This window comes from Blennius ocellaris (genome assembly GCF_963422515.1).
Source record: "Blennius ocellaris genome assembly, chromosome: 3".
Lineage (NCBI taxonomy): Eukaryota > Metazoa > Chordata > Actinopteri > Blenniiformes > Blenniidae > Blennius > Blennius ocellaris.
This window is the reverse complement of record NC_137652.1, coordinates 26771867-26798274: the sequence shown is the minus strand read 5'-3', so window position 1 is coordinate 26798274 and position 26408 is coordinate 26771867. Positions and strand designations below refer to the sequence as shown.

The following is a 26408-nucleotide window of genomic DNA, read 5'->3' as shown; positions in this document are numbered from 1 at the left end:
TAAAGTCACGGCTGATGTCAGTTTCATTTGTTTTACTAGTTTTAGTGTGTGAAGATCACATCGAAAAACTAGAGGCTCACGAATTGGTCAAATTAAACTGGAATCAGCCGAGAGACACTTCTTCAAATCAGAAACGCAGACGCAAACACATTTTAATATATCCTTTATTTTTATTAAACAAAATTTCAGTAAAAACTTTGAAGTAGAAAGACAAATTTCCCCGTCAGTAGTTCGCTGCAGGGCCGATCCCGGCCGCAAGATCTGATGTGTCCACATCTGAAAGTCGCCGCTAAACAACCACTTAGTTTAGACCCTTTTAAAGTCTTCCTAAATTAAAATAAAACTTTGTTGTTGTTTTTTTTTTTTTAAAAGACATCTCTGTTCATTGAAGGCCGACGTGAACCAGGAAATAACTTACAAGAGATGAGAAACGAGTCATAAAAAGAGTAGACAAGACCGTCTGGACCCACGACAATCCAGGGAAAAAAAAAAAAAAAACCCAAAAAAAGAAGCGACGTGAACGTCGTGGAGCCGAGGAAATCAAAACGTCTTTTAAAAAGCAGGTTCGTATAAACCTCCAGGCGACATTCATGTTGGCGGAACGCGATGCGAAGACAACGTTCACACAATTTAACAGGTTTGATTTAAAGCACACGTGAGAAATACCAACACTTTTTTTTTATAGTTTCAAGCATTTTTTTATTTTTTAATATTGAATTTTGAGAATTATGGCCTTCATTCAAAAATGTTTATTATATTGAGATGCTGCATTACCCAAAGGCTGCAATTTAGAAACTGATGAAATTTACAAGCTAAAATTAAGAATACGCCCAAAAAGGAAATATTTGCGTTAATTAAAGCACAAAAACAGTTGAAAAGCAATTAAACTTATGAACCTGATCTGCATTCAGATTTTAGACGTATGAATGTTCCTCATGTTTCTGGACACGGTTTCACGTTTCCAGGTTCACTCCAACTTTATTCTTTAACTTTAAACAATTTCCCGTCGCACGAAGTCAAACTGGAGGTTTTAACAAGCCGGAATCTCGCTTCTCCACCGGTGCAAAACGTCGTGAACAGAAGCGGCCCTGCAGTTCCCTCTCCTCCTCCTTCTCCTCCTCCTTCTTCTCCTCCTTCTTCTCCTCCTCCCATTTGTTCGCCCCCTACTTGTTTCTAAATAGGTTCCAAACTACAAGGCGTGAAGCGGAGCGGTGAGCAGGCGCAGCACGTCCAGCCACCTCTGGCAGTGTTTTCAACTAACATCTCTCTGTATTTTAAATTTGTTTTTTTTTTTAAGTTTCTTTTTCTTAAAAAGAAAAAAAAAAAAAAAAAAAAAAAAACAGAGGAAGAGGAATAAGAGGCTACGTGATTCTCGTTCACAAAATAAAATCTCTTTGGCATAGATACCCACCCGAAAGCACTGACACACACACACACACACACACACACACACACACACACACACACACACACACACACACACACACACACACACACACACACACACACACACACACACACACACACACACACACACACACACACACACACACACACACACACACACACACACACACACACACACACACACACGTTCTAAACAGAAACCTACGAGCGTCGTTACTGTCGTCATTATAATCAGCAGAATTATGCTATAAAACAAAGTTGAGCCCTGTTAAGATTATGAGTCCCGTACTCGCAATAATTGCATATATTACATCAGGTGAAGACGATGAGGGGGGGGTCTCGTCTTCTTCGTCCTCTTCCTCTCTAGGGTCTGCCCAGGAAACAAAACAAACAAAAAACAAAAACCGGTTAAGTAATGAGAAGAGAGATCAGGATGATCTCTACCTGGTTTATTTACTCCAGAGACGTTTCACTATTTTCCGAAAAGCAAATAAAAAAACTTCACAACACGACGAGTTTCCATTTGCGATGCGTTTTCTCTTGAAACATCGTCATGTAAACGACACACAAGCCCCGTGTCTTCAAAACTTATTAAGGTTCTTGGAAATTACTTTCACAACTGTAAAAAAAAAAAAAGGATATTTCTCAATTTGTATGCGTCTTTAAACCTGTAATACTAATACTACATGTTTAAAAACAAAAAAGACTACATCAAATATCTTGTAATGTAGTAGTAGAGAACTAAACGGTCGTACTGCACTCAATCTTTTGACAACAAGAAATAAATCAAATACAATAAAAGACAGATGTACTTAAACAAATAAGTCCAACATAAATGGTTTGATAAATTGTTCTGGAGGAGTCCATCGTAATAAATACGCTTTCACTACCTGGGACGTCTTCAGACGTATAAAATGAAGGCTGGACGACTGACCTTTAATATTGCTCGGCGTACATTTGTCTGTCGTAGTTCATGCTGGGCGGGTAATCCTCCTGCATCATGTTGACGTCCATGCCGTCCATCGGGATGTCCCCGTACCCGTATCCGTCCATCTCTGCAACAGACCACAGCCACGCCTTCAGGTCACCACGTACACTCCAGAGCCACGGGTTAAACAAAACAAGCAAACTTTTTTTGGGTTGATATTTCTACTCGTATAACAAAACAAACTCGACATTTTAATCTGTTTTTTTTTTTTTTTTGCAATGTGATAATTCTAGAAAGGCATATTCTAATATTCAGTTTATGCATAATCAAGATGAAATAAGTACAAGTTTTAGTTTGAATTAATATTTATAGGTTATATAGAACAACTCAGAATAATTTGTCTGCAATAAAAATCAGTTGGAAGCTGTAAAAGAGACCAAAAACGACATCGTATTAAGCAAGTTTAGTTATTTAAATAGTCCAAAATGGATGTTTTCAAAAAGCTCCAACAATCCTGCGGCTGAACTGCTGCAAAAAAATATATTTTGACCTTTTTTTTTTAAAATAATGTATTTATTATTATAAGTGTATTGACTTAAAAGGTTAAAACAAGATGGAAAAAGCTGGAAGTGACTATGTGCGGTTACTTGACCTCTAAAAGGATAAATTACGAAAATAAATAAAAACCCCATTGTATTAGTGTTTTGTTGAGATGCAGCTGTAGATACATATACATATACAAAACTCTTCTATTTTAAAAATACTACAAATTGTGAGTGTTGCGAGAAAGTTTCTCAATTTCTGTGAGCTCGGGGAGAAAGACAGAAAACAGAGGCCATGAAAAGGTAAAGAAAGGAAAAGCTGTGAATGAAGAGAAAGAGGGAAACGCAGTGACCTGCTGCACCGTGACTCACCTTCTGGGTACTGTCCCTCCATCACTGCAGTGTTGTGAGCCTGCAGAGAGGTGGCGGAGGTCAGAGGTCAAAGGAAGCCAACCTAGTAAAGCTTAGGAACAGTTTCGTGTGTCCTGATCGACATAACAAGGGGAAACTACACTTTTCTTCACGTCACATGGGTCAAACAGTCCAACTCTGAGTGCCGAGGGGAAGTTTTCTGTCGGTGGGTTGAAGCGAGTGGCCAGCAGGGGGCGACAGACACTCACCATCTCCCAGGCTGGGTGGTCGTGTTTGAACAGGGAGTGCGTGAGCTCCACGGACACTCGCTTCTTGTAGTCTGTGTTTTTGTCCTCGGAGATGCGGAAGAGCACGGCCGCGGCGTAAGTCGCTGACGGGGGAAGAAAGAGAAGAACGCAAAACAAAACGGTAAACACTCATTGCTGGAGAGGAAAAAAAAAAAATACATTGATCCATAATCACATTATTCAGGTCCTGGCGTGCTTTGATAAGTATGAAGTAAAGATGAACACATCTACATCTTAACCCAATATTCTATTTTAATATCTGTGCAGTGAAAAAGTTCAACTTTGCAGGGATATGAAACCGAGGTCACTTTATTCTGCGTGTTCTGTGTGTTCACACGACGACGGAGCCACTCGAAACTTTTTGAAAACTCTCCAACTCCGTTGTCGCGTAAACGGAGAGAAAGCGTAATTGTCTGAACACGCCCTGCGTTCCGCGCGCACAGAGGAAACGCTGCTACCCACTAGTGGCACAACGTGAAAACTACACCGTTTGCAGCCCTACTGCAGGCTCCGTGTAAACGGACGTCGTTTTCAAAACGTTTAAAGCTTTTGTCCTTCACCAAGTCGGCCCCGTTTGTTTTCTGCTCGGACTCTATGAAGATGTTTATTCTTTAAAAACGGGCAGAAAACAGAAGCGATCCCAGCAGAAGAAGAAGTGAAGAAGAAGAGACCGGTTGGCGACGGACTGAAACATGTAAACAAGGGACTTTTCAAGACGATCCCGTTTCTAAAGTGCATCGAGACGAATCGCGTCCGATTGTTACAACGATCCGATGACTGCGCTTATCGGATCGTCGTGGTCATGTAACGTCGGACCAGCTGGTCTGAAGAAACAAGACGAGGAGAATCGCTCTTTTAAAATCCATTACTGCATGAAACTACCAAAAACGTTAATAATACTCACAAAGCCCCGTTAAGAAGAATTTAATATTAATGTTAATTAAAACAACCTCGAAGTGATTGAACAATCCAACTAAAACCTTTTATATCTATTTATACTTGTGTGTAAAGTCTTCCAGGAGTTTTAAATCTGTTTTTTTTAACATGTAAATCTATATTTATATGTACATTTTGTCCTGCGCAGAACAATCAAAGCCTATTATTTTCTTTACTCGTGAGGCCACTTCTTCACTTAAAGTCTGAAGCACATTCACTTCCAGTGAAAAGATTTATGTCGGTATATTCATGTAGATTACTCGACGCTAATCTAATTCGACCGATTCTTCGATGGCGACTCTTAATTCTTTGGACATAATGAGTCGATATGAAACGTGGCCTGTGGGGAGAGAAACTGCACTTACAGTAAGTACAGCACTCGGGTGGAATGGACGCCGTTACTCTCTACCTATGACTGGACGCTACTTTACGGTAAAGCCAAGCGGTGCATTATGTCCCGTCCTACCGATGCCCTCGTTGTTGGAGTGGAGCAGCTCCATCAGGGGAGCCGACGCCCCCTCGGCGTCGATGAGCTCGGCGGACGGTTTGTCCAGGGCCAGCTCGCACAGGACGCCGGCGGCCACGCGCTTCACGTTGTCCACCGGAGAGTAGAGCAGCTGCAAGACAAGCGACAGAGCGACTTCAAAATAAGAGCAGTTATTTATTGAGGGTAAGAAAAGTACAAAAGTTGATGTTAATATTAGGAGGAAGGAAAGATTTGAATTTATCAAGAACAGATTTTTTTTTTTTATTTTACTGAAATTTTTAAAAAATATTATTTTCAGGGGTGAAAATCTTTAAAAAAAATAATAACCAGGGCAAGAAAATATGTTGTCAGGCACTAAAAATACAACAAAATGATAAATAATCTTTCTAACTGATGTTGAAAAAGAAATATTCTCAATGATTTAAAAATTACATTATCCAAATTTTTAAACAAAACGTATATATATATTTTTTCCCTTTTTATTTTTTTTCTTTACAATCTTAGTATCTCAAACTCAAGCGATCCGAGTTCCCATCGTTTAAACAATGGCATATATTCCTTTGGTTTTATTGTTCCATTATAAAAGCTTCCAAAGAGATCCGGGGTAACGAATATTAACTTTAATCAAGATAAGCTTCAATATTAGAATCTATGAGTTTCAGACCTCGGCGACATGTAGATTAACCGGGAATTAATCTCTAAACAAAGAAAAGTATTGTAGAAAACAGAAAAAAGGAGTTCAGCTGAAAGTTCATTCTAGTTTGAGGCGAGTGGAGGAGCGGGATGCGGGGCGGCGCGGCGGGCTACCTGGACGAACAGAGGGATGGTGGTGAGGTTGGCGATCTCTGCTCTGTTGACGGGATCTCTGGCCAGGATGTGCAGCGCTCCGGTGCAGCCCTCCACGATCTCCTCCATCCTCACTCCATCCTGGGGGCCGGAAACATCGTTTCGCCAAAGAAACTTAAAACGCTTGTGTTTTCCTGACCCCGCCGGCTCTCGGCCGTCACGCACCTGGTAGGTCTGCTGGTTGGACGAGCCGTGCTTCTGGGCGTCCTGGTGGGCCTTGAGCAGCAGGTTGACCAGGCGGGGGATGGCGCCGGCGTCCTTCAGCGGGGCCTGGTTCTCCTGGCACAGGGCCAGGTTACGGATCAGACCCACCACGGCCTGCATGCAGGGAGAGGAAACACGGCGTTAGCGGCGAGAACGTGAGGCTACTCCCCCCCCCCTCCCTATCGACCCCCGCGGCGCCGGGCACACCTTGATGACGGGCCAGTAGTAGGGCTGGTTGAGCAGCTTGACGATGGCCGGGATGCCGTAGTGCTTCCTCACGGCGTTCTGCGCCAGCTCGGCCTGCTGGTGGCGGGAGGTCAGGTGGCGCAGGGCGCAGACGGCGGGCTCCGTCACGTCCTCCTTCTCCCCGGCGCGCAGGATGGCGTGGATGAGCGCCTCCACGCCGTTGCTCTGGGTGACGAGGGACTTGTTGTAGGCGTTGTTGCAGGTGAGGTTGGAGAGGATGCCGGTGGCGCAGGTGAGCATGTTGAGGTCGTCCGAGCTGAGCAGGCCGACCAGCATCTGGAGGAGGCCGTCCATCCCCTCCTGAAACCACAGACGCTCGTCAGCACGCCGGGGGAAACGGGCCTTCAAGACGACTAAATCAGGATTTGAAAGCAACCAAAACCAGATAGAACGAGATAATTGTCCGTTTGTTGGATTCTGGCGTCGTGGTTATGAGTTTATCTCCTCCCGCAGTCTGAAAACATTTATTTCAAGTGAAACGGCCACTCGACATTTCATCTGCGACTCAGTTTGTAACGTGATGGACAAACTGTGTCCGGATGGGTTTTTTTTAACCTTCACTTGAATCTGAGCATAAATATTTGTATTTACTTTTTAACGCCTGAACTTCCCGTTTCACATTAATAGTTTGGACAATAGTTGCATTGTGTGTGTGTGTGTGTGTGCGTGTGTGTGTGTGTGTGTGTGTGTGTGTGTGTGTGTCAGCTCCTCCCACCATCTTTCAAAAGAGGCCTTGTGTCTCCCTGGAGTTAAAAAACATAATTTTCTTGAAAAAGTCCCTCCCCAAGGTATAATCGAGTATCTTTTTTTTTTGTAGTTTTACTTGAGTACAGAAGTCGAGTCACTACTTCTCTTTTTATTTTTTAAGTAGCGTCTCACTTAGTAGCTGTACTTTTACATAAATAATGAGCGCGAGTGTCGTTTCTCTCAAAATAGAAGCCGTGCTCCGTTTATGATGAGCTATTTCAAATAAAAAATAATGCATTGAAAAAATAAAGGTCAAACAGGTTTTATACATTTTCTCTTTCATATTCGGGGGAAGACTGAAGTTTGTTTTCGCTGTAGTCGATCAATAGTTTTCACCAAGTTTATTTTCTAAACCTGCTAAAGATTAAAAACACATTTTTCTTCTGTAGGAAATAAATAAATAAATAAATAAAAAAGGTTTTGTTCAGCCGGTAGGAAGGGGGGGGGGGGGGGGTCGGACCTGCTTGGTGGCGGCGTCGGACAGATTCCTGAGCGTCCACAGGCAGTTCTGCTGCAGACGCTGGCTGGTGCCCGTCAGGTGTTTTCCCAGAGCCTGCATCCCACCTGCAGGGCGAGACGAGGAGATCACAACCTGCTATCAGCAACTCCTCATATCGTGCGGTTGACATGCAGCCAGTGGGAGGGAGGCGGAGGGGAAGAGGGTTTAAAGAAAAGCTGACACACCTGTGTGACAGCCTCACACACACACACACACACACACACACACACACACACACAGGTGTGTCCTCGCTCACGACTCAGCTCACATACCGGCCTCCACAATGGCGGGCTTGTTGCTGGGACACACGGAGAGCACTTTGAGCACGCGGCTCGTCGTCCACAGCAGCTTCTCGTAGTTGTAGTTCCTCATGATGTGGACCAGACCCTCGGGACCGCCATTGGCCAGGATGATCAGCTGAGGGGTTGAGGGAAAATTGGCATTTTCAAAAACAGCTTATCGACGAGCAGACGGACGTCTCGACTCGTTTCATTCGGTTCCCAGGCCACACCCAGACGCACAACGCTTCAGCAGTCTCACGTTACAACACCTGGCTGCTGGGAAATGGACCGTCTGCAGCCGTGATGTTAACCCTTCCTTTATTCACTCACACACACACACACACACACACCTTGCTCTCCTGGTTGCCATACGACAGCAGCTGCAGGCAGTCCGTGGTGATGGCCAGGAACTTGGGGTTGCTCTTCTTCAGCAGGGGAACCATCTTCTGCAGCCCGTCGGCCAGACGCACGGCCATCTTGGCGCCCTCCTGGTGCAGCAGCAGGTTGTGCAGCGTGGTGATGGCGTAGAAGAGCACCGACTCCATCGGCGAGCTGAGGAAGAGGAGACGCGGAGATGAGCGAAAACGTCCCGCAGGTGTTCACCTCGCACGACTTTTAAAGACATGACTTGATTATTTGTTTGATGAGACTGCAGATTTCAACCCTCGACACTGAAGAAAGTGCCTGAACTAAAAGTGATGCCACGAAGATTGACTGTGTTCGGTCTTTTCAAGGTTGAATCTGACAAGTTACATTCATGAAGCGCCGCTAAAAATGGGCGTTTCCTTTCTCGGCGCGTTCGAGTTCACATGTTTCAACAAGCTTTTCATGACACCTTAAATTGTTTTTCAACCGCAGTTTCTCTGCGAGGTGGAGGCGGATGCATCTCTTCTGTGTGTATTTTCCCGTCTGTTCTGTGTATTTCTGTCTTTTGCACGAGTTTTCGTCTTGTAACGTTTAAAGCTGTATTTTTGGGGGGGGGGGTGCAGGAAACAAATAGTATGGCTGCATGGGAAGTGTGTGTATTGAAGAGCTGAGGAGAAAACATGCATCAATTGGAGGGAATCAAACCTGCAACCTCCTGAGTGAAAGACTACCGCTCCATCGACCAACACTGGTTCTTTAAGGTTCTCATCAATCCACTTTTCCTTCTTTGTCTAAGCTGGTATTGTCAGTGACGTGTACGGCGAACATTTCCAACGCAACTTGAAGTAAAAAAAAAAAAGAAAAAAAGGAAGACGTGCGGCCGCACCTGAGCAGGCGCACGAGCGCGGGGATCCCTCCGGACTTGAAGATGGACAGCAGACCCTCCCTCTGGTGGGACAGGTTGTGGAGGATGCTGGCCGTGGCCTTGGCCGTCTCCATGTCGCTGGTGTTCTGCATGGCTCGCACCACCGCCGCCACCATCTGAGGGGACTGCATCAGCGCGCGCCGCGACGCCTCCTTGCGGGTCAGCTGGTTGACGATCTGCGCTGCCTTGCTCACCACCAACTGACGAGAAGATTTAAAGTGAAGGGTTAAAACCGAAGCGGGGCAGATTCCTGGAAGCCTGTTGCCCCGTTTTCGCCGTTATGAACAAAGTAGAAGAAGTTCTAGTTGAGAGCACATTTTAAAATCAGGTTTATCCAACATTATTGAGGTTTTAGCGAAATCCTATATCTTTACGGGACTTTGTGGGAAAAAGTCGATATCAGTCCTGCGTGCTGAACGTGTGACTCTGCTATTAAGAGCAGGTGAAGTTGTTTCTCCGTCACGAGGCTTGTTGTTATCTCGTCGGTCCAGAAATAGTCCTGGTCGCTCCACGAAGACAGACAGCGTGGTGCGGAACCTCACAAAACAACAGCTCGAAGCAACATAATAAGCTGGTTATTTTTCCTGAAACTAATTTAATTTCCTGTCCTGCAGTTCTGGAACCGTTTCTCTAATGTAGATCTTCACACAAACATGGCGATTCGACGTCTTCCTCACCTGGTCTTCGTCGTTGAGCAGCTTGGTGAGCTCGGGCACGGCGCGAGACGCCAGCTCCGCGTCGTCCTGGTAGTTGATCAGGTGGATGATGGCCGTCTTCAGCATCTGTGACGGCTCCGCCAGCCGCTGCACGTTGGTCATCTGGGACGGGTCGGTCTGCGTCGACAGGATGGTGGCGCCCTCCTCCAGCGTCTCCGGGAAGAGCGCGGCCTGCACCCGCTGCTTCCTGGTCAGCGCGTACGCCTCCATGTCTGCCGGGAGGAGGCCGGACGGCGGTCAGTGAACCGTACCGCGGGGGGCGGGGGGGCGCGCGGCGGCCCAGGCGTGACTTACTGGGGTCGATCCCGCTGGTGACGGTGGTGGTCGTGGTGTAGTGCCTGGTGGTGTACTCGCCGTCCTCATCTCTGACCGTCGGCGCCGCCGACTGGATGCCCGAGTCGACGCTGTACATGGTCTCCTGCCACTCCTTCACCTTCTGAATATCACCCACTGCCCAGCACAGAAACAGACAGTTACTCACGTGCATCTTTTTAAAAATCGACTCCGGCGTCCAGCTGCTTCATTTCAGTGGTCACCATGAAAGACTCGTCACAGCTTTGCTAGTTTTAATCTCACAAGGGGGAGTCAAAACATTTTAAATAATTTCATTAGCAATAATCTGTTTATTCCTTCATCCTGCCAGTGTTTTAGCCCCCCCCCGCCCAATGCAGCAGAAACCTGGAGCTTTGCAACGTAAAGAGGAAGTGACCTTCATTCAAATGCATGGAAACATTAGTTAGAGGTGGAAAAATGTCCAAATGTCTTTACAAGCTATTTGGGAATAATGAAGTAAGAACAGAGTTGGACACACGAAACCAAAACATGAAGAAAATGCTGACTATGAAATAAGATAGAACGAATGACTTACTCGACATTGTGATTCTTGTCTCCTGCTATCGAAGCAACAATGACGAAGAAAGCCTAAAAAACAAAACATATAAAAAAAAAAAAAAAAAAAGGTTAAAGTCGAGCTCGTTTCCTCAACACATTCTGATATTTAGAGCCGAATATTGCGAATTCATCTCAGCTCCGTGACACAGTCGCATAGCGCCGGCTCACCGAGGACGGAGTGAGAGCAGAGACAGCTGCAAGACAGAAATCCTAAGCAGCCAGAGTGACCTTTGACCCCGGGCCTCCGCCCGTATAGGCGTGGGAGCAGCCCGCCGCTGACGTATGGCCGTCAGGGAACCTGCTGGTCGGGTTTGGACTCCAGTGTGAACATGCACAAGAACGTCAACTCATCAAGCACACGCTTGTAAAAACAAACAAACAAAAAAAAATGCCTGAAACTTGACTGGTAGATTTACATTATTAATAAACCCAGAAACCTTTTCTTTTTTTTTTTTTTGCCACACTGCTGAGCAGGTTGTGCAGCTTTTTTGGGGGGGGGGCCTCAGATTGAAAAAAAAAAAACCTACTGTGGTGCTTGTTGAAGCAAGTTTAAGATCATCTGATGTTCCCAAGAACAAAAAGTCCTTTTGCTCTGCCACATCTGCCGGTTATTATTTGAAAGCAGCTAAACTATTGAAACAGAGTTTTACATGTTGATCCCAGACTTTATTTTTTATTTTAAATATGCCTATTATTATATTGCAAGACACTTCCTCTCGTTGCAATATGTCGAATATTACGTTCAAAGGGTTTCTACAGTCAAGTGTCTCTCTAGGTCTGCAGGACTAACAAGAGGCTCTTCAGCCCCTCTGTCGTCTCTCAACTCAAAAAATGTAATGTATTTTCTTTCATTTTCATTGTATGTGCATAGCACACTTCTTTAAAATGGTCTAATCTGGCTAGAAACTGATAAAATAGATAAATCTGCTCACAATAATGCAGGAAAAATAGCAAAAATGGCTCAAATCACAACCCAGAAAGGTTGAAATTGCCGATGTAGCCTTGCATGAGAGCTGCTTCCATTAGTGTGTGAATGTGATTAACGGTGTGAAGCACTATACAAGTGAAATCCATTAACCAAACTGTTCACATCATTAAGTAATAACGCAGCAGCTATAAACAACTGAAAATGGCGCCAAGATGCATAAAATAGTTACAATATTTTTTCTAATTCATAAAAAAGACAAAAAATTACAATTGGCTACAAAAGCCCCAAAATTAGTAAAATATAATACAATTTTAGCTCTGAGTGTCATGAATGCAACGTCCGATTTTAGTATATAAAGAATCTTTATTAGACTTTTTGTATTTTCTTCATTTCAGATGATCAACATGGTTGATTTGTGGCTCCAGACAAAATGAGTTTCGTTGGCAAATGGCAAAAACAGTTTAGAACAATGAGCTGTTGAAAAGATTTCTTCTTCTTCTTGTCTGAATGTTGTTGCTGCCAAACAGAAACTCCTTCTCACCTCTTTTAAAACTACTTTACTGGCCTGGAGGTTAGAGAAGCGAGCTTGTGACCAGAATATCAGCAGGTTGAATCCCATGACCCCCCCCCGCGGGTTCCCCCCCCCACCACCCACCTGCTCCTTGTATGTAAACTTAAGGTTGACTATGAATAGGGCAGGTTAAATCAATGGTTTTCAAAGTGGGGCGGGGTTCCTCTGGGGGGGGGGGGGGGGTTGTTGTAAGTGGAACAGAGAGAGAAATGAAAATGATTAAACTTCAGTTCGGGTCTATATATACACCTGCATGATTCAAGCCCTCTTTGGCCTCCAGCAGGTGCTGCAGGGACTTTAGTGGTTCAAGTGGGAGAACATTTTCCATCGCTCATTCAGCACCGACATTCCCCTCATCACAGAGAAATGAGCATTGATAATAGCGGCCTGCCAACTGAATGTGACATACAAGCGACGGCACAAAGCGCTCGCTGTGCTGCGTACGAGTGTTTTTCACATCTTTGACAGTTACTGGATTCTTTGCCGGGAGTGTTGCCGGGGCACATTGTATGTGTGTACGTGTTGTGGGCTGTGTGAGGCCACACACACACGCGCACACACACACACACACCAACAGAGAGAAGTCAACAAACAAGGCAAGGAGATCTTTCCACACTTGAAGCTCTCTCGTTTTGACAGCCGTTTATGACTTTTGGTGTAATAAGCAACTCGGAGTATCCGAGATCTTTGCCGCTAATAAAACAAGTCGGGGCGGAAAGCGGCTGTAAACTGAGCTATAAACGCTCCAATTAACACTTTCAGTCCAAACCTTGAGCTGCATGGGACAAATAACCTAACATCACTTTGTACCAGACATGGAGCTGGATCTGCGTGCTCGACGGCTCGATTCCTCCAGAGAAACTGCTAAACAAGGCTGTACATGCTGCACCAGTCAAAGTGCCACTCCCTCATCTTTGTGCCCTCTGGCTTTGCGTAAAGATGCGTTTCAGTCACTCGACTGTCCTGCTTTTTTTTTTCTTTTCTCCCCAAGACATCCCACTTGTATGTGTTTGCACTTGTACCTGTCTGCAGTTCTCACACAGGAATCGGTTTCACATTTGAATCTGCATGAGAAACAAAGCCGACACGAGCACATGGAGATTGCAAAGCTCTTTATATCTCGCCATTGTGCACCAAACCATGTGAAGCTGGTGATGTGTCCCTTCACCTTCACAAGGAAGCAGCCCTGCGAGTTGCAGCCGATCCTGGCATGAAATCCTGCAGGACCAGGCCTCACAGGACTGTCTGTGCTTGCAGGTTCGTGCCTGCTGCCTTACAGACAATGCAGCACTGACTCATGGGACTGCAGACTGAAATCACAGCGCTTTCTCACCTTTCTAACTAAAGGTGTGGCCACGGGGACTTGCCTTCGGAGAAATGACGCACCCGTCCACTGACAGACATTAGGCAACGACACAGTATTTATCCTTACTGTCTGGAAGCGTTGACCTTGAGCAAAGTGGTATGAGACGGAGCCGGGGCCGGTTTTCTGGTCGAAGCCCTGGGTCGGCATGTACACAATACCCACACAGAACTTCCCCGTTCACTATAAATCAGGGACAGTGTTTGTGTAGTCTTTGTTTTCCTGGGCGAGGCAGCGAGTTCAGTCAACTGTTGCAATGCAGTGACACGCCCCGTGGCAACCGAAAAGTCTGCTCAGGCACTGTACTATCAGTGTGTGTTTGTGTTTATCTGCTGGCCCATCTGATGTCTGCGACTATGTGCGCTTGTTTTGTTGATAAGAGCTGCTCCCTCCCGACTGTTCTCAGCGTATCGTTTTATTTTCACCTCCACAAAAAGCCCATGACTGTCGTCCTAAGTAAAGAAAATAACCACCAGGCGGTTGTAAAAATATACAACAACAAAAGCTTTTCATCTTTTCACTATAGGGCATATCTGCTAATCCCCTCCTGCTTTGCTGAGAGTGGACACAAAGGTGTTGGTCGTACCTGTGACTGGACTTTGCTCTCTTTCGGTTAATGACTGATGCACCCTTTTCACTCTCACTGTACCTTGTTCTATGAGGGTGGCCAGCATTCACCCGTCCACAGAGACACTGTACAACATGGACGACCTGCTTGACGAAAACACACATTTCACACCCGTCACCTCCCACTATAGTGTTAAGCAACAGGCTGGGCGGATGACTTCAGGAGCAAACCCCCCCCCCCCACTACTCCCCCACCAGTGTAAAACGAGGAATGTGAATCAGCGAAAGCTGCCAGAGAGCGAGTTGAAACAGAAAAGCAAGAGATGGATAGATCCTGAAACACCAGTGTGACATTCCTCATTCGCATAGCACATTGGATGTGTCCCGAGTCCCAGCGTGAAATCTTGTTCTGGGAGAAACTGGACGCGTGTTACGCTCCAAACGACGACTCCAAACTCAACTCACACACCAACTCATGAATGATTAATCACTCAAAACTACCAGATACTATGAGGACACAGCTGCTGTGACAAAGGATGAGTTGCTCATTATTTGGAAGCCACCCCCCAAACGGGTATGTCAGACAGGGAGTGCCTCCCCAGCAGTGACAGGCTCTCGACAAGGGTGTGGCAGCAGTGTGTGTGTGTGTGTGTGTTTGTAGGAGTGCATTGCATTATGATGAATACACCTGATAGCTGGAAGGGCTGAACTGTAAATCCTAAAATTCCAGGCTGGACCCAGTAATTAATAAGTTTTGTTGTTGTTGTTGGGATAGAAACATTCCAGCGAGCCAGATTTTGTGACTTTGCCGGCCTAAGCTCGTCTTTGTATCACAGCAGGAATGAATCAGGTCAGGGAAGAGGCCCGGGGGGGCTGCAGATGAACTCTGGTCGTATTCCAGTGGCGTTCAAGTGGCTCCCAACATGCTCGACAGTGTTTGTAGTGATTTGTTAGTGGGCCACATGCCTGTTTGGCAGGCTGCGGTGTAAATAACATTTCTCAGGTCTTTTGACATGCCTGCATGAGACGACGGAGCTTGCACTCTGCGAGTCAGGTTTTAAGCAAAGGCTTTTAGAGAATGTGCAGATACAATGTTTCAGTGAGTTTTCCCAGATGGAAACTTTTTAAACAGATACAAATGGACTGTTTATGTAGCAAATTAGTTTAAAACTTATAAAACAACAATTCATATCTAAAAAGGGAAGGAAAAAAAACCATTTGAAAAAAGTATGCAGATATGTGTTTTGCTTACGTGTGTAAACCTCTTAGTACATCAACTGAAGGACATCTTGGTAGCTGATAAATTCATGATACAACCGGTCAAATTCATATTAAATAGAAGGAACAATTTGCTCCTAAGAATTAGTAAACCTGCTATTCTAAATTCTAAAAAGGCGCTCATTGTCTGAAGACTGTATATCGCGGTTGCTCGTGACTAACAACCATTAGCCCTGAGCGAACTAGCCTAGCTAACGCGGGCTGAAGGGGCGGGAAGTCTGCTTTTGGTTTGGACCAATCAATGAGCCGTGTTTCTCCTCCACTTCCTCTGTGGTCGGTGTTTATTTCAGACGACAGCGCCTCCAAACCAGCAGCTGTTGTACTTGCGGGACATTTTACGAGCCGTTTGATCCGGCCTCAGTAGTGAACGTGAACACCACCCGAACCGAACGGTGTGAATATGAACCGAGTCCCGGACTGTCCAGATGTGAAAGGCCCCTTAAAAGGAGATCCACATGTTTATCCTCCAATGCTTGCGTGAAACTTGCCTGCTGTCTATGCGACTTTTTTCGTAGGCTTGCTAATGTTATACTGACAAGCAAATAAAGCAGATTATGCCAGCGCACATCTGTAAAGCTTCCTGCACCATCTGGACAGATAAACGATTTGACATATAGGCCAAGTCCCCCCACCCCCAACCCCCAACCACACTCTTGCACCACATATGTATGTCTGCTGACATGCAACCCCACATGCCACTTATTGCAAAGTGTTTCCCAGATGACTTTAACTCACACTGACCACTCCTCCTGACACAGTAAGTGGCCCGTCTGGCCAGCTGAGTCTCCTGGTGCCTCTTCCTTCTCTAAAGACCCTGAAGGGGGAAGGGGGGGGGGGTGTTCAGTTAACCCTAACCCCGGTGGAAGAAGGCTTAACACATCAACCAACCCTCCAAGTCCCCAAACCACATGTGTGTCATCCCTTACTTGTAGAACAAAAGCTGTTACGGCACGGTAATGGCAGCAGCAGCAGCGGGGGCCAAATAGAGAGCCGTTTGCGATAAATCAATAAGAGGATGTGAAGTGGTGCACAGCTAATGGATTTATTGTGGTGGGTGACAGGAAGTGATGGTCGACATTATCTGACTCACCAGCACTGCCTGGTCAGAGAGGGGAAGTTTATTCAGGGAAGTCGTACTCTGGCAACAGCTCAGACGTACAGTAAATGAAACATTATGGTGACAAACTGCTGCAAAGTATCTCGTCATGGCCTCAGTTTCATGGTTACATTTTACAACAGCACAAACTCTTTGTGTGTGAGAGACAGAGCGAGAGAGAGAGAGAGAGAGAGATTGCCAACTGAGTTCAAGAGAGTGTTGATGAAATCCAGATCATTGCAACGTCACAATAGTACGATCCCACAGCCAGTGGTACGTCACTGATGTGCACTTGTGCAACTGCTTTCTTTCCATAATGTGGCAGCTGCAGCTCACACGGCTCCTCACTGCCGAAAGCTGGACACTCTCCAAACAACACAATCAACCGCTGCCGGCGAACAAAATAAGCAGCAGAAAGACAACTGGCCCCTTGATCTGTCAACCGATTCACCGCTGCCACTTTAATGAGTTAAATTAGGCCACTGGAGGCGGCGCGGCGGCCGCAGACCGGCGTGGAGTCGTTTTCCCCTCCGTGGGACGTCGGTGCGACTCAAAGGGAATGTGAGCCGTCTCAGAGGAGGCGCTTGAGTGCGGAGCAGAATCAGATTACACAAAACTGATAAAGGAGGAGGGAAGGAGCAAAAATGGGAGTATCCCCGTGTCGCTGTAAACACTCATTTGCAAAGCCGGAAGGGAAACAAGCATGAAAGACGTTCAATTACACATCAGATACTGGGGCAGACGAGGAGGACGGACAAACCAACACGTGAAACAAGTAAAAAAAAAATAAATAAAAAAAAAGATATTGTCTTGAATATTTTAACATAGCTACTGAGTGCTGAGTGAAGATAACTGCTTTTAGGGGAACTATTTTCCCTTCAGACCTACAAACAGGAGGATATCCAACCCCCCCCCCCCCCCCCCTCTTCATGTTGTTTGGTAGACGGTAGGAAGGAAGAGGACGAAACAAGTCTGTGACGGCACAGTGAGCGTCTGTGTTGCCACGTTTGGGCCGGAGAGGAAAAGAGTAGCTGCATTGTCTCATTGACTGGCGTCACAGTGAAAAGGAAGCCGTTCTCAAGTGTCCCCGCTGAATGCCACCAAAAAAAAAAAAAAAAAAAAAAAAAAAAGCACATCAAGATGGCTCTGCATGTTCACGGGCCAACTCGGCTGGCCAGCGCCGCATCCAAAACTGGCTTTAAAGGCCCGGCGGGGGGAGTTTCTTCTGGAGCTGCCACCGCTACGCCTCAGTGTGCGCCGGAGCGCTGAGGCGATGTGACAGATGATTAATTTTTCAGGGGGATTAGAGGCAGGAGGGAGCTGGAGGAGGGGGGGTTGCTTGAGAGAGCAGTGGCAAAAGTCTGAAGGGACCTGAAAAGGAGAGACGGCAAGTTCATATGACAGGTCGGCAGTTTGTTTGTCTTTATCCGAACTGCAAGACGAATTAAAGAAAGTAAGGTAAATATTTGAAGCCGCTTCATTAAAAACGGAGTGGCTTCACTACGGTCGAGCTCCGGAAACGCCAACTTCAGAGGAAAGGTTCAGCCTTGAAAGTTGTGTCATTTGTTTAAAACCTTATCCAGCGTTTTGTGACGTGAAGGCGCCAGCGTTGCTCAGCCATAACCCACGAGGGCAGGACGGCCTTCCAAAAGACAACCACAAAACAAAATGACTCACGAGATTTCGACACTCAGCAAATGTGAATCGAAACATGCCGACGCCGTTCGACGTCGTCGGCAGAACGAGTCGAGCTGGCCTTGTCGCTTTGCTCGGTCTGAACCACGCCCCGACTGTCCTCACTTTCCTCGGGCGTCTCATGGAAGTGTAATTAAGGGCCAGGGCGGAGAGGAACGCACACCGCGGGACTCATCAGAGTCGCTGTGCTGAGAAGTACAACTCAGCCAAATCATCCAACTGTGAAAACTTTGTCTTTTGACTCGGTGCCGGAGTGGAGTCCTGCCTGCCTGCCTGCCTGGCTCCGACGCCGGTAATGAAATAATTATCAACGGTAACATATTCATGACGAAAACAGTGGCGTTCAGCTATTTCCAGCACGCCGTGCGTGCGGTTTGGACAGCTGCGATAAAAGGGAACTCGAAATGACCGAGTTGGCAAGACTTTCCTGCAGCTTTTAGAGTGTGAGTGATGGGCAGAAACCACCATTAGGCCTTTGACATTTTAAGTACGGGACATTTTCTTGCCCTTGTTTGATCCGACCGAGAAGAACTGCAGCAGGTAAATAATTAACTCCGCGGGCCGTCCTGGGCAGGGTTCGGCTGGGCATCGCCAGCTTTCATTCCTCCGCTGCTCGGCAGGAAAGCTCCGCCGTTCAAGTCTCCAGCATTAACTGATGTCTTCAGTGGACGATGCCAATGACTTAATTACCATATTAGTCATCGTGGACAAAAGCTGAACCGAGTGAACCATTTGTGTCATCTTCAATCAGCCCATCTATCTTCCGTACAACCCGATCCAACGCCGTTGTGAAGCACTTCAGCCATTCCCAGCTGGCTGCAGCAGGATACACAGATCACCAGTCCATCACAGGACAAACACACACACACACCCAAAGGCAGTTTAGACCTCGTCAACACAGAGACAAAAGCGTTTCCCCTTCACAAAGGTTTTCGCTACACGTCCAAACCGTATCAACAAATGTTTGTGTCCACTCAAATCCATCATAAGCATATTCACACGGTAGCGACGCGGTAAAACAGTCACGGAAGTAAAGTTAAAAACAAGAGAAGATGTGACACAAACACGTGAAAGTCAAAAGGCATTAAAATGAAAAGGCCTACAACGCAGTAAAAGCGTCATTTGCTTGGACCGACGATGAAAGTTAGACGTCTTTGGATCACTAATGATGATAAAAACCAACAAATTAGTAGAGAATGTGAATATTTGTTATTGGAGCCAGAACAGCCTCAGGTCCTATCCACACCAGCCAAAATCATCCTTTTTCTTCCCGTCATACTTAAATAAAATTTCGGGCCACACGTCACAAAATGATGTAGAACATATACCAGACCTTGAGGTGGTGCTGGTACTGTGGCATATATATATATAAATATATATACACATACACAGGCTGGGGAGGGCGTGGCTTTGACGCAAATGTTTGGAGATGCTGACTGAGTGTTTTCAGATTCATCCATTCTGGGGGTTTTCTTTAATAAGCTGAGAAAAAGCCAGCTTGGTGCCGATTGAACACGGATAAATCCAATTAAAATCACGTTCATCTCCATGTCAGTTACAGACTCACGTATGCTCAGGTAGAACCTGCAACCTCCATAGTGGAAACAAGATCAACTCTTCAAAGTGCGAAATGAAAGTTGACGAGGAAGAAATGAACATCCACATGTTCATTTCCTGTTTACCGATACGAATGACGAGAGCAGCCGGTGTCTGCAGAGTTGATTAAATCTGCTTTGAGTTTGACGACAGAATTCTTGAGTGAAGATTTGCCCGTAAGCCCCTGGACGTTAACCCCGTGGAGACACGGACGCCGTCACAACCACGTCACTTTTACCTCAAATGCAAAGGCCCCTGTTGAAACTACTGTGAAACTTTATCTCCCAACCCCCCCCCCCCCCCCCCCTCCCTTCTCCCTTCTCCATGGGAACGGTAAAACACAAAGGCAGGGTGATATGAAAACACAGAGCAGGTCACACAGCGTGTGCAGCGAGCTGCTGTAACCGAGCCCCTGGAAAGTGCCCAGTCAGGCACCAGCAGACAGAGACAGAGGCAAGACGGCGAATCCACAGAAATAAAAGAGGTTAGGATACGCCATACCGTAATCCCCTTTGAAAAGTGTAGACCTATTAATACACTGAAGGATCTCCTGGCCCCCTTGCTCTGCTGATGTAGGACAGTATCAGAGAATTAAGCAGGAGAGGAGAGGAGAGGAGGGGAGGGGGGGAGGGGGGGGGTGGGTGGGATTATGACTGCACCACCACAGCTGTAGCTGCGAAATCTACAGTAAGTCCCCCCCCCGCCGCCATCCCACCCCCCCACCTCCCCACCCCCAACCCCCGAGGGCAGACGGGAACAGCTTTCCTGCTGCCGCCCGACTTGATGACACAGGGCGAGCTCGGCGAGGCCGGCCTGGCACGCAGTATTGGCAACCTGTCCTTTTCAAACTGACACACATTCACCGGCCTCAGCTGGACGCAGCCAATCAGAAACAAGCTGGATTCCACAGGCTTGTGTGGTGCCGTCCATAGCGACTTTTGATGTTTGTTGACCGTCAGAGAACAAGGGGGGGGTAATTTACAGTTTAACGGCTTGACAAGAGTTTCGGCTCTAATTCCGCCCGTGTCAAATTAGACTTTAAGAGGTGTTCAAGTTGGCCGTGGAGGAGACTGCAAATGACTCCGCCGCAGGACAAAGGTAGATAAAAGCTGGCTTGACCCCGACGACTGCAGAAATACTCGCGCAATCATGAGAGAGTAAATGATGAAAGACGAAGCACCGTCTGTTGTGTGGAGTCTGGAGCATCTGCAATGGCGTCATGGAAGATCTGTCAACACCTGGAAACATCAGTGCTTGGCGTGCACAGCACCGTGGGAGTGGAAATGTAGTAACTCAGACACGTCGCGAGCTTGGATTAAATCCTGAACGAAGACCAGCCCGACCAGATTAGCTGACTGTGCTACGCGCTGATGCTTGACCTCAAATGGCTGAACTGGGTAAAGAGAAACAAGCGTTAATGTCGGAGGGTCAGAATGCGGATGGTTATTCAAATCACCTCAAAGTGCTGGGGAACTTTATTGTACTAAAGGAAACAGTTTTGTTGGGTGTTTTGCTGAAACTCATTATGGTAGTAAGAGTGTTTTTTATTTTTTTTATTACAGATTTTACACTGAATACTTTTCTTACAGCAGCCAGGATTCAAATCCACATCACACACATTAACACGGTCCTCCAGAAATGTTTATTTTTATACATCTATAATTGAGAAAGGTTTGCCGTCAGTGAAACGGTCTTGTTTTGTTTGTTTTACAGAACTGACGTTTGAAGTGAAACTATTGAATAAAATAGCGCAAATTGTTAACAAGTAGGCGAAATAGTAAAGAATGCCCCTCCTCCCAAAAAAAAAAGACAAAACATTTTAAACAGATGAGTATTTCCCCTTTCAAAGAACACAACTGGACTGAAACATGATAGAGCTGATTATTCTGTTCATCCATTGAAATAATAAATATTTAACGTATTGCCATTTAAAATATGATGGTGACAATTCAATTGGGGCTTAGTTTTTTTGCCATCTGTCTTTATTCTCACAAACACCGAGTCCAACTGTTTGGTAACGCACTCCTTTTTCTTCACCTGCCTCTTTTCCTCCAACAGAGTCCGGAGCGCATATTCCAACACCCCGCAAATGGCACCACACGCTGAGAAAGCCCAGATCGAGACCAAAAGTGTTGTCTTTAAAGATTCAACTTTAATACTTCGGCGTGTGAAAATAACTTCGTTTCACATAAAAGAGGAAAGTTTCGGTGGCTGTTGGCGTTGTCGTGTCCGGTAGACAAGACACTGGCTCAGTTTGGCATGCGGAAATGGATTCCTGACACAAAGCTGAATTCACAACCAGGTACACCAAAAGATAGAATATAGTCAGAAAGAAGAAACGAAGAAAAAGAAAAAGAAAAAAAAACACCCGACACTATTACACCCGCTCGGTTGGAACAATAGGATGTCGATTTTTACGCCAAAAAAGAAAAGCCGTTTCAAAAACAGCAAGCAGCGGCAGAAAGAAAGAAAGAAACAGTGAAGCGCAGTGAGAGTGTCCGCAAACACACGACCAAGTGGATCCTACCTGCCCAGCGCGCGGTGGATTACTCCAGATCCCGGTTTTTACGCTCCGATACGGGACACTTGTGCGTGTTTCTCCTCACTTTCTCTCCACTCGCTCCTCCGCCGCTGCTGGCCAACAATCCTCTGAACAAAAAAAGAAAATGAGTAAAAGGAGCGTCACCTCGGCTCAGGCTCCACCTCCCGCACCCCGACCCCACCCTGCCCCCCCTCCCCTCTTCCCGAATCCCGGCCGGCCGGGCGCGCACGGAGCGCCGCTGTGCTTTTACGCACGCACCGCCGTCAATACACTACAGGTTTAGTACAGATCGTAGCTTTTATAAACTTTAAGCTGTATTTAACGTGGGGGATTTTGCGTTTTGGAGTCACTTCGACACAGTCATGCGTCACATTTATTCCTACAAGCGTAATAAAACAGCCAATTCAATCCCATCTGAGTGGATATTTCTCGATATAAACGACTTCATATCTTGTGTTTTATTCTGCAACTAAATACACCCCTGGTATGTGCAAAGTGGGCGCAGTGAGTCACGCGCCGATACTCCCGTGTATTCACCGCTTTTATTCACTTCGCTTTTGGTGCCTCATAAACAACAACGACGCTGTGCACCTGCGCAAAGCTCCGACCGACCACACCTTGATGACAGCCCGAAACCAAACCCGTCGGCAGGTGAGTCACAGCCGGGGGAGGAGGCGTCGTCTCACGGAGAAACCTTCGCGTTATATACTGATAGTTTGATACGACAGTGGATGAAGGGGTTTCACAGGGTGACTTTAGGTAGAAGTGAATGGATCTTCCCGCATGGAAACAACCTATTTGAGGATATATGCGCATATATGAAACATATCAGTAGTTTATATGCACATATATGACAATATATATGCTGCACACATGCATATATATGCCACAAAATTTAGGTGCATATATGTGAATATACAGGCCATATAGGTCTCCTGTACTGCTTCTTTATTTCTACACACACACACACACACACACACACACACACACACACACACACACACACACACACACACACACACACACACACACACACACACACACATACACACACACACACACACACACACACACATATATATATATATCTCACTTTGGCAACTGTCATACATTATCAAGGCAATAACTGAGAACTAACTAAAAAACGATTATGCAAGAAGAATGTATAGGTGCATATATGTACCTATATAAGTACCTGTATGCACGTATATGTGTACACATATATGTACATACAGTGGGTACGGAAAGTATTCAGACCCCCTTAAAGTTTCTCACTCTTTGTTAAATTGCAGCCATTTGCTAAAATCCTTTAAGTTAATTTTTTTTCCTTTTAATGTACACACAGCACCCCATATTGACAGAAAAACACAGAATTGTAGACATTTTTACAGATTTATTAAAAAAGAAAAACTGAAAAATCTCATGGCCATAAGTATTCAGACCCTTTGCTGTGACACTTGTATATTTACCTCAGGTACTGTCCATTTCTTCTGATCATCCATGAGATGGTTCTACACCTTCATTGGAGTCCAGCTGTGTTTAATTCTAATGATTGGACTTGATTAAGGAAGCCACACACCTGTCTATATAAGACCTTACAGCTCACAGTGCATGTCAGAGCAGATGAGAATCATGAGGTCGAAGGAACTGCCTGAAGAGCTCAGAGACAGAATTGTGGCAAGGCACAGATCTGGCCATGGATACAAAAAAATGTCTGCTGCACTTAAAGTTCCCAAGAGCACAGTGGCCTCCATAATCCTTAAATGGAAGACGTATGGGATGACAAGAACTCTTCCAAGAGCTGGCCGTCCAACCAAACTGATCAATCGGGGGAGAAGAGCCTTGGTGAGAGAGGTAAAGAAGAACCCAAAGATCACAGTGGCTGAACTCCAGAGATGCAGTGAGGAGATGTGAGAAAGTTCAAGAAAGTCAACCATCACTGCAGCCCTCCACCAGTCAGGGCTTTATGGCAGAGTGGCCCGACGGAAGCCTCTCCTCAGAGTAAGACATGAAAGCCCGCATAGAATTTGCCAAAAAACACATGAAGGACTCCCAGACTATGATAAATAAGATTCTCTGGTCTGATGAGACAAAGATAGAACTTTTTGGCCTTAAGTCTAAGCGGTATGTGTGGAGAAAACCAGGCACCGCTCATCACCTGCCCAACACCATCCCTACAGTCAAGTGTGGTGGTGGGAGCATCATGCTGTGGGGGTGTTTTGCAGCTGCAGGGACAGGACGACTGGTTGCAATTGAAGGAAAGATGAATGCGGCCAAGTACAGAGATATCCTGGACGAAAACCTTTTCCAGAGTGCTATGGACCTCAGACTGGGCCGACGGTTCACCTTCCAACAAGACAATGACCCTAAGCACACAGCTAAAATGACGAAGGAGTGGCTTCGGAACAACTCTGTGACTGTTCTTGAATGGCCCAGCCAGAGCCCTGACTTGAACCCAATTGAGCATCTCTGGAGAGACCTCAAAATGGCTGTCCACCAACGTTCACCATCCAACCTGACAGAACTGGAGAGGATCTGCAAGGAGGAATGGCAGAGGAGCCCCAAATCCAGGTGTGAAAAACTAGTTGCATCATTCCCAAGAAGACTCACGGCTGTATTAGCTCAAAAGGGTGCTTCCACTCAATACTGAGCAAAGGGTCTGAATACTTATGGCCATGTGATATTTCAGTTTTTCTTTTTTAATAAATCTGTAAAAATGTCTACAATTCTGTGTTTTTCTGTCAATATGGGGTGCTGTGTGTACATTAATGAGGAAAAAAATGAACTTAAATGATTTTAGCACATGGCTGCAATTTAACAAAGTAAAAAATTTAAGGGGGTCTGAATACTTTCCGTACCCACTGTATATGTGCATATATGCACATATAATATAGGCAAATGGCCAATGTTTATATAGGTTCTTTCCATGTGGGTTTACAAAGTGGTCAGGATGTTTAATTCAATGAAACCAGTTCGGAGAAACTCCCACATTCACAATAACTGTATATTGATTCCCTTTGTTGTCTATTTTAATTGATTTTAATTAAGTGTGAAATGTTAAATATGTGACTCTGAAATATAAGGTTCTCTCTGACTCTTTTATTTTTTATTTTTGTACATTTTATGGGGTCAGACTTCTCTCAGTCAGAAGGTTAGAGGTTCGGTTCTTGAAGTGTCCTTGAACAAGACCCTGAACTTCAAATCGCTCCCATTGGAAGGACAGAGCTCCTTACATGGCAGCCACAGGCACTGGAAATGGGTCGAGAAGGTAAAAAACTGAACTTTGGGACTGGAAGTTCACAGGTTCGATTCCCACAGAAGGCAGGTCATCACTGTGGCTCCCTGAGCGTGACCCTTGACCCCTACCACCTCCCCAGAGAACCTACCCATCCAATAGGATTAATAAAGTGTGGTTTAGTTTAATTTCTACACTCCTGCAACATATTTATCAACCCCATTGGACTTGTTAAAAGTTGTTTTTTGGTTAACATAATAGTGTAACAGCAATAAACCCAACGGAGTGACTGGGGCTGCTGTGTGATTCTGTCCTGTGACCATTTGGTGAATTAATTAAAATTACTTGTTTTTTACGTGGATGCATCCAATTTCTAACATCAATTTCTGTGTGATTCGTGTTATTAATGCTCCGTATATTGTGAAATCGTGTGCCTTAAGGCGTTTTCCTCCAGAACACCCAGTTCTTGTGAACTGGCTGTCATCGACATCCTGTAAAGCTTGATGACGACACATAGATAACAACACTGTGGGAAACGTCTGTAAATTCACTGTAATGTATTTTCAGTTCATGACTGTGAATCATTTCATAGTGTATAACTGTAAAGTCCAACGACCCAATGATAAACTTGGGTGAAAGCACAAACGGCGAATGTCGCGATATTGAAAATCACTGTCATTACTTTTCCGGCTTCAACAAATAAAGAACAAATATTGGTTCTGTACATACAGCATTGAGGCAGTGTGTCAAAAAGAACATATAAGAAGTTTTGATACTGTAAAAAATCACTAATGTTCATAAATCAATCAAGGGAAGCGTCTGACTGTGACCAAATCAAAGTGATGTTTATCCTGATT

At 45.6% G+C, this 26408-nt stretch overlaps 1 protein-coding gene across 1 annotated transcript; it reads right to left on the bottom strand.

Moving 5' to 3' along the window:
• Positions 1–146: 146 nt before the first annotated feature.
• jupa (junction plakoglobin a) lies at positions 147–22422 on the bottom strand. Its single transcript, XM_080521020.1, has 16 exons — positions 22302–22422; positions 10658–10710; positions 10084–10239; positions 9751–10001; positions 9035–9273; positions 8133–8334; positions 7774–7918; positions 7463–7566; positions 6217–6555; positions 5971–6123; positions 5767–5886; positions 4939–5089; positions 3498–3619; positions 3250–3289; positions 2342–2462; positions 147–1777 (listed from the first exon to the last, which is right to left on the bottom strand). The coding sequence occupies exons 2-15, from the start codon at positions 10662–10664 to the stop codon at positions 2344–2346; spliced, it is 2148 nt and encodes a 715-aa protein (XP_080377146.1). The 5' UTR covers positions 10665–10710; positions 22302–22422; the 3' UTR covers positions 147–1777; positions 2342–2343.
• Positions 22423–26408: the final 3986 nt, after the last annotated feature.

Bases quoted from the DNA above. Each gene is read 5' to 3' on its own strand.
- jupa (XM_080521020.1), bottom strand. The intron at 7,919-8,132 runs GTGTGTGTGTGT...TCAACCCCTCAG, and splicing joins ATGGCAACCAGGAGAGCAAG to CTGATCATCCTGGCCAATGG. The intron at 7,567-7,773 runs GTATGTGAGCTG...CTCGCCCTGCAG, and splicing joins GCCCGCCATTGTGGAGGCCG to GTGGGATGCAGGCTCTGGGA.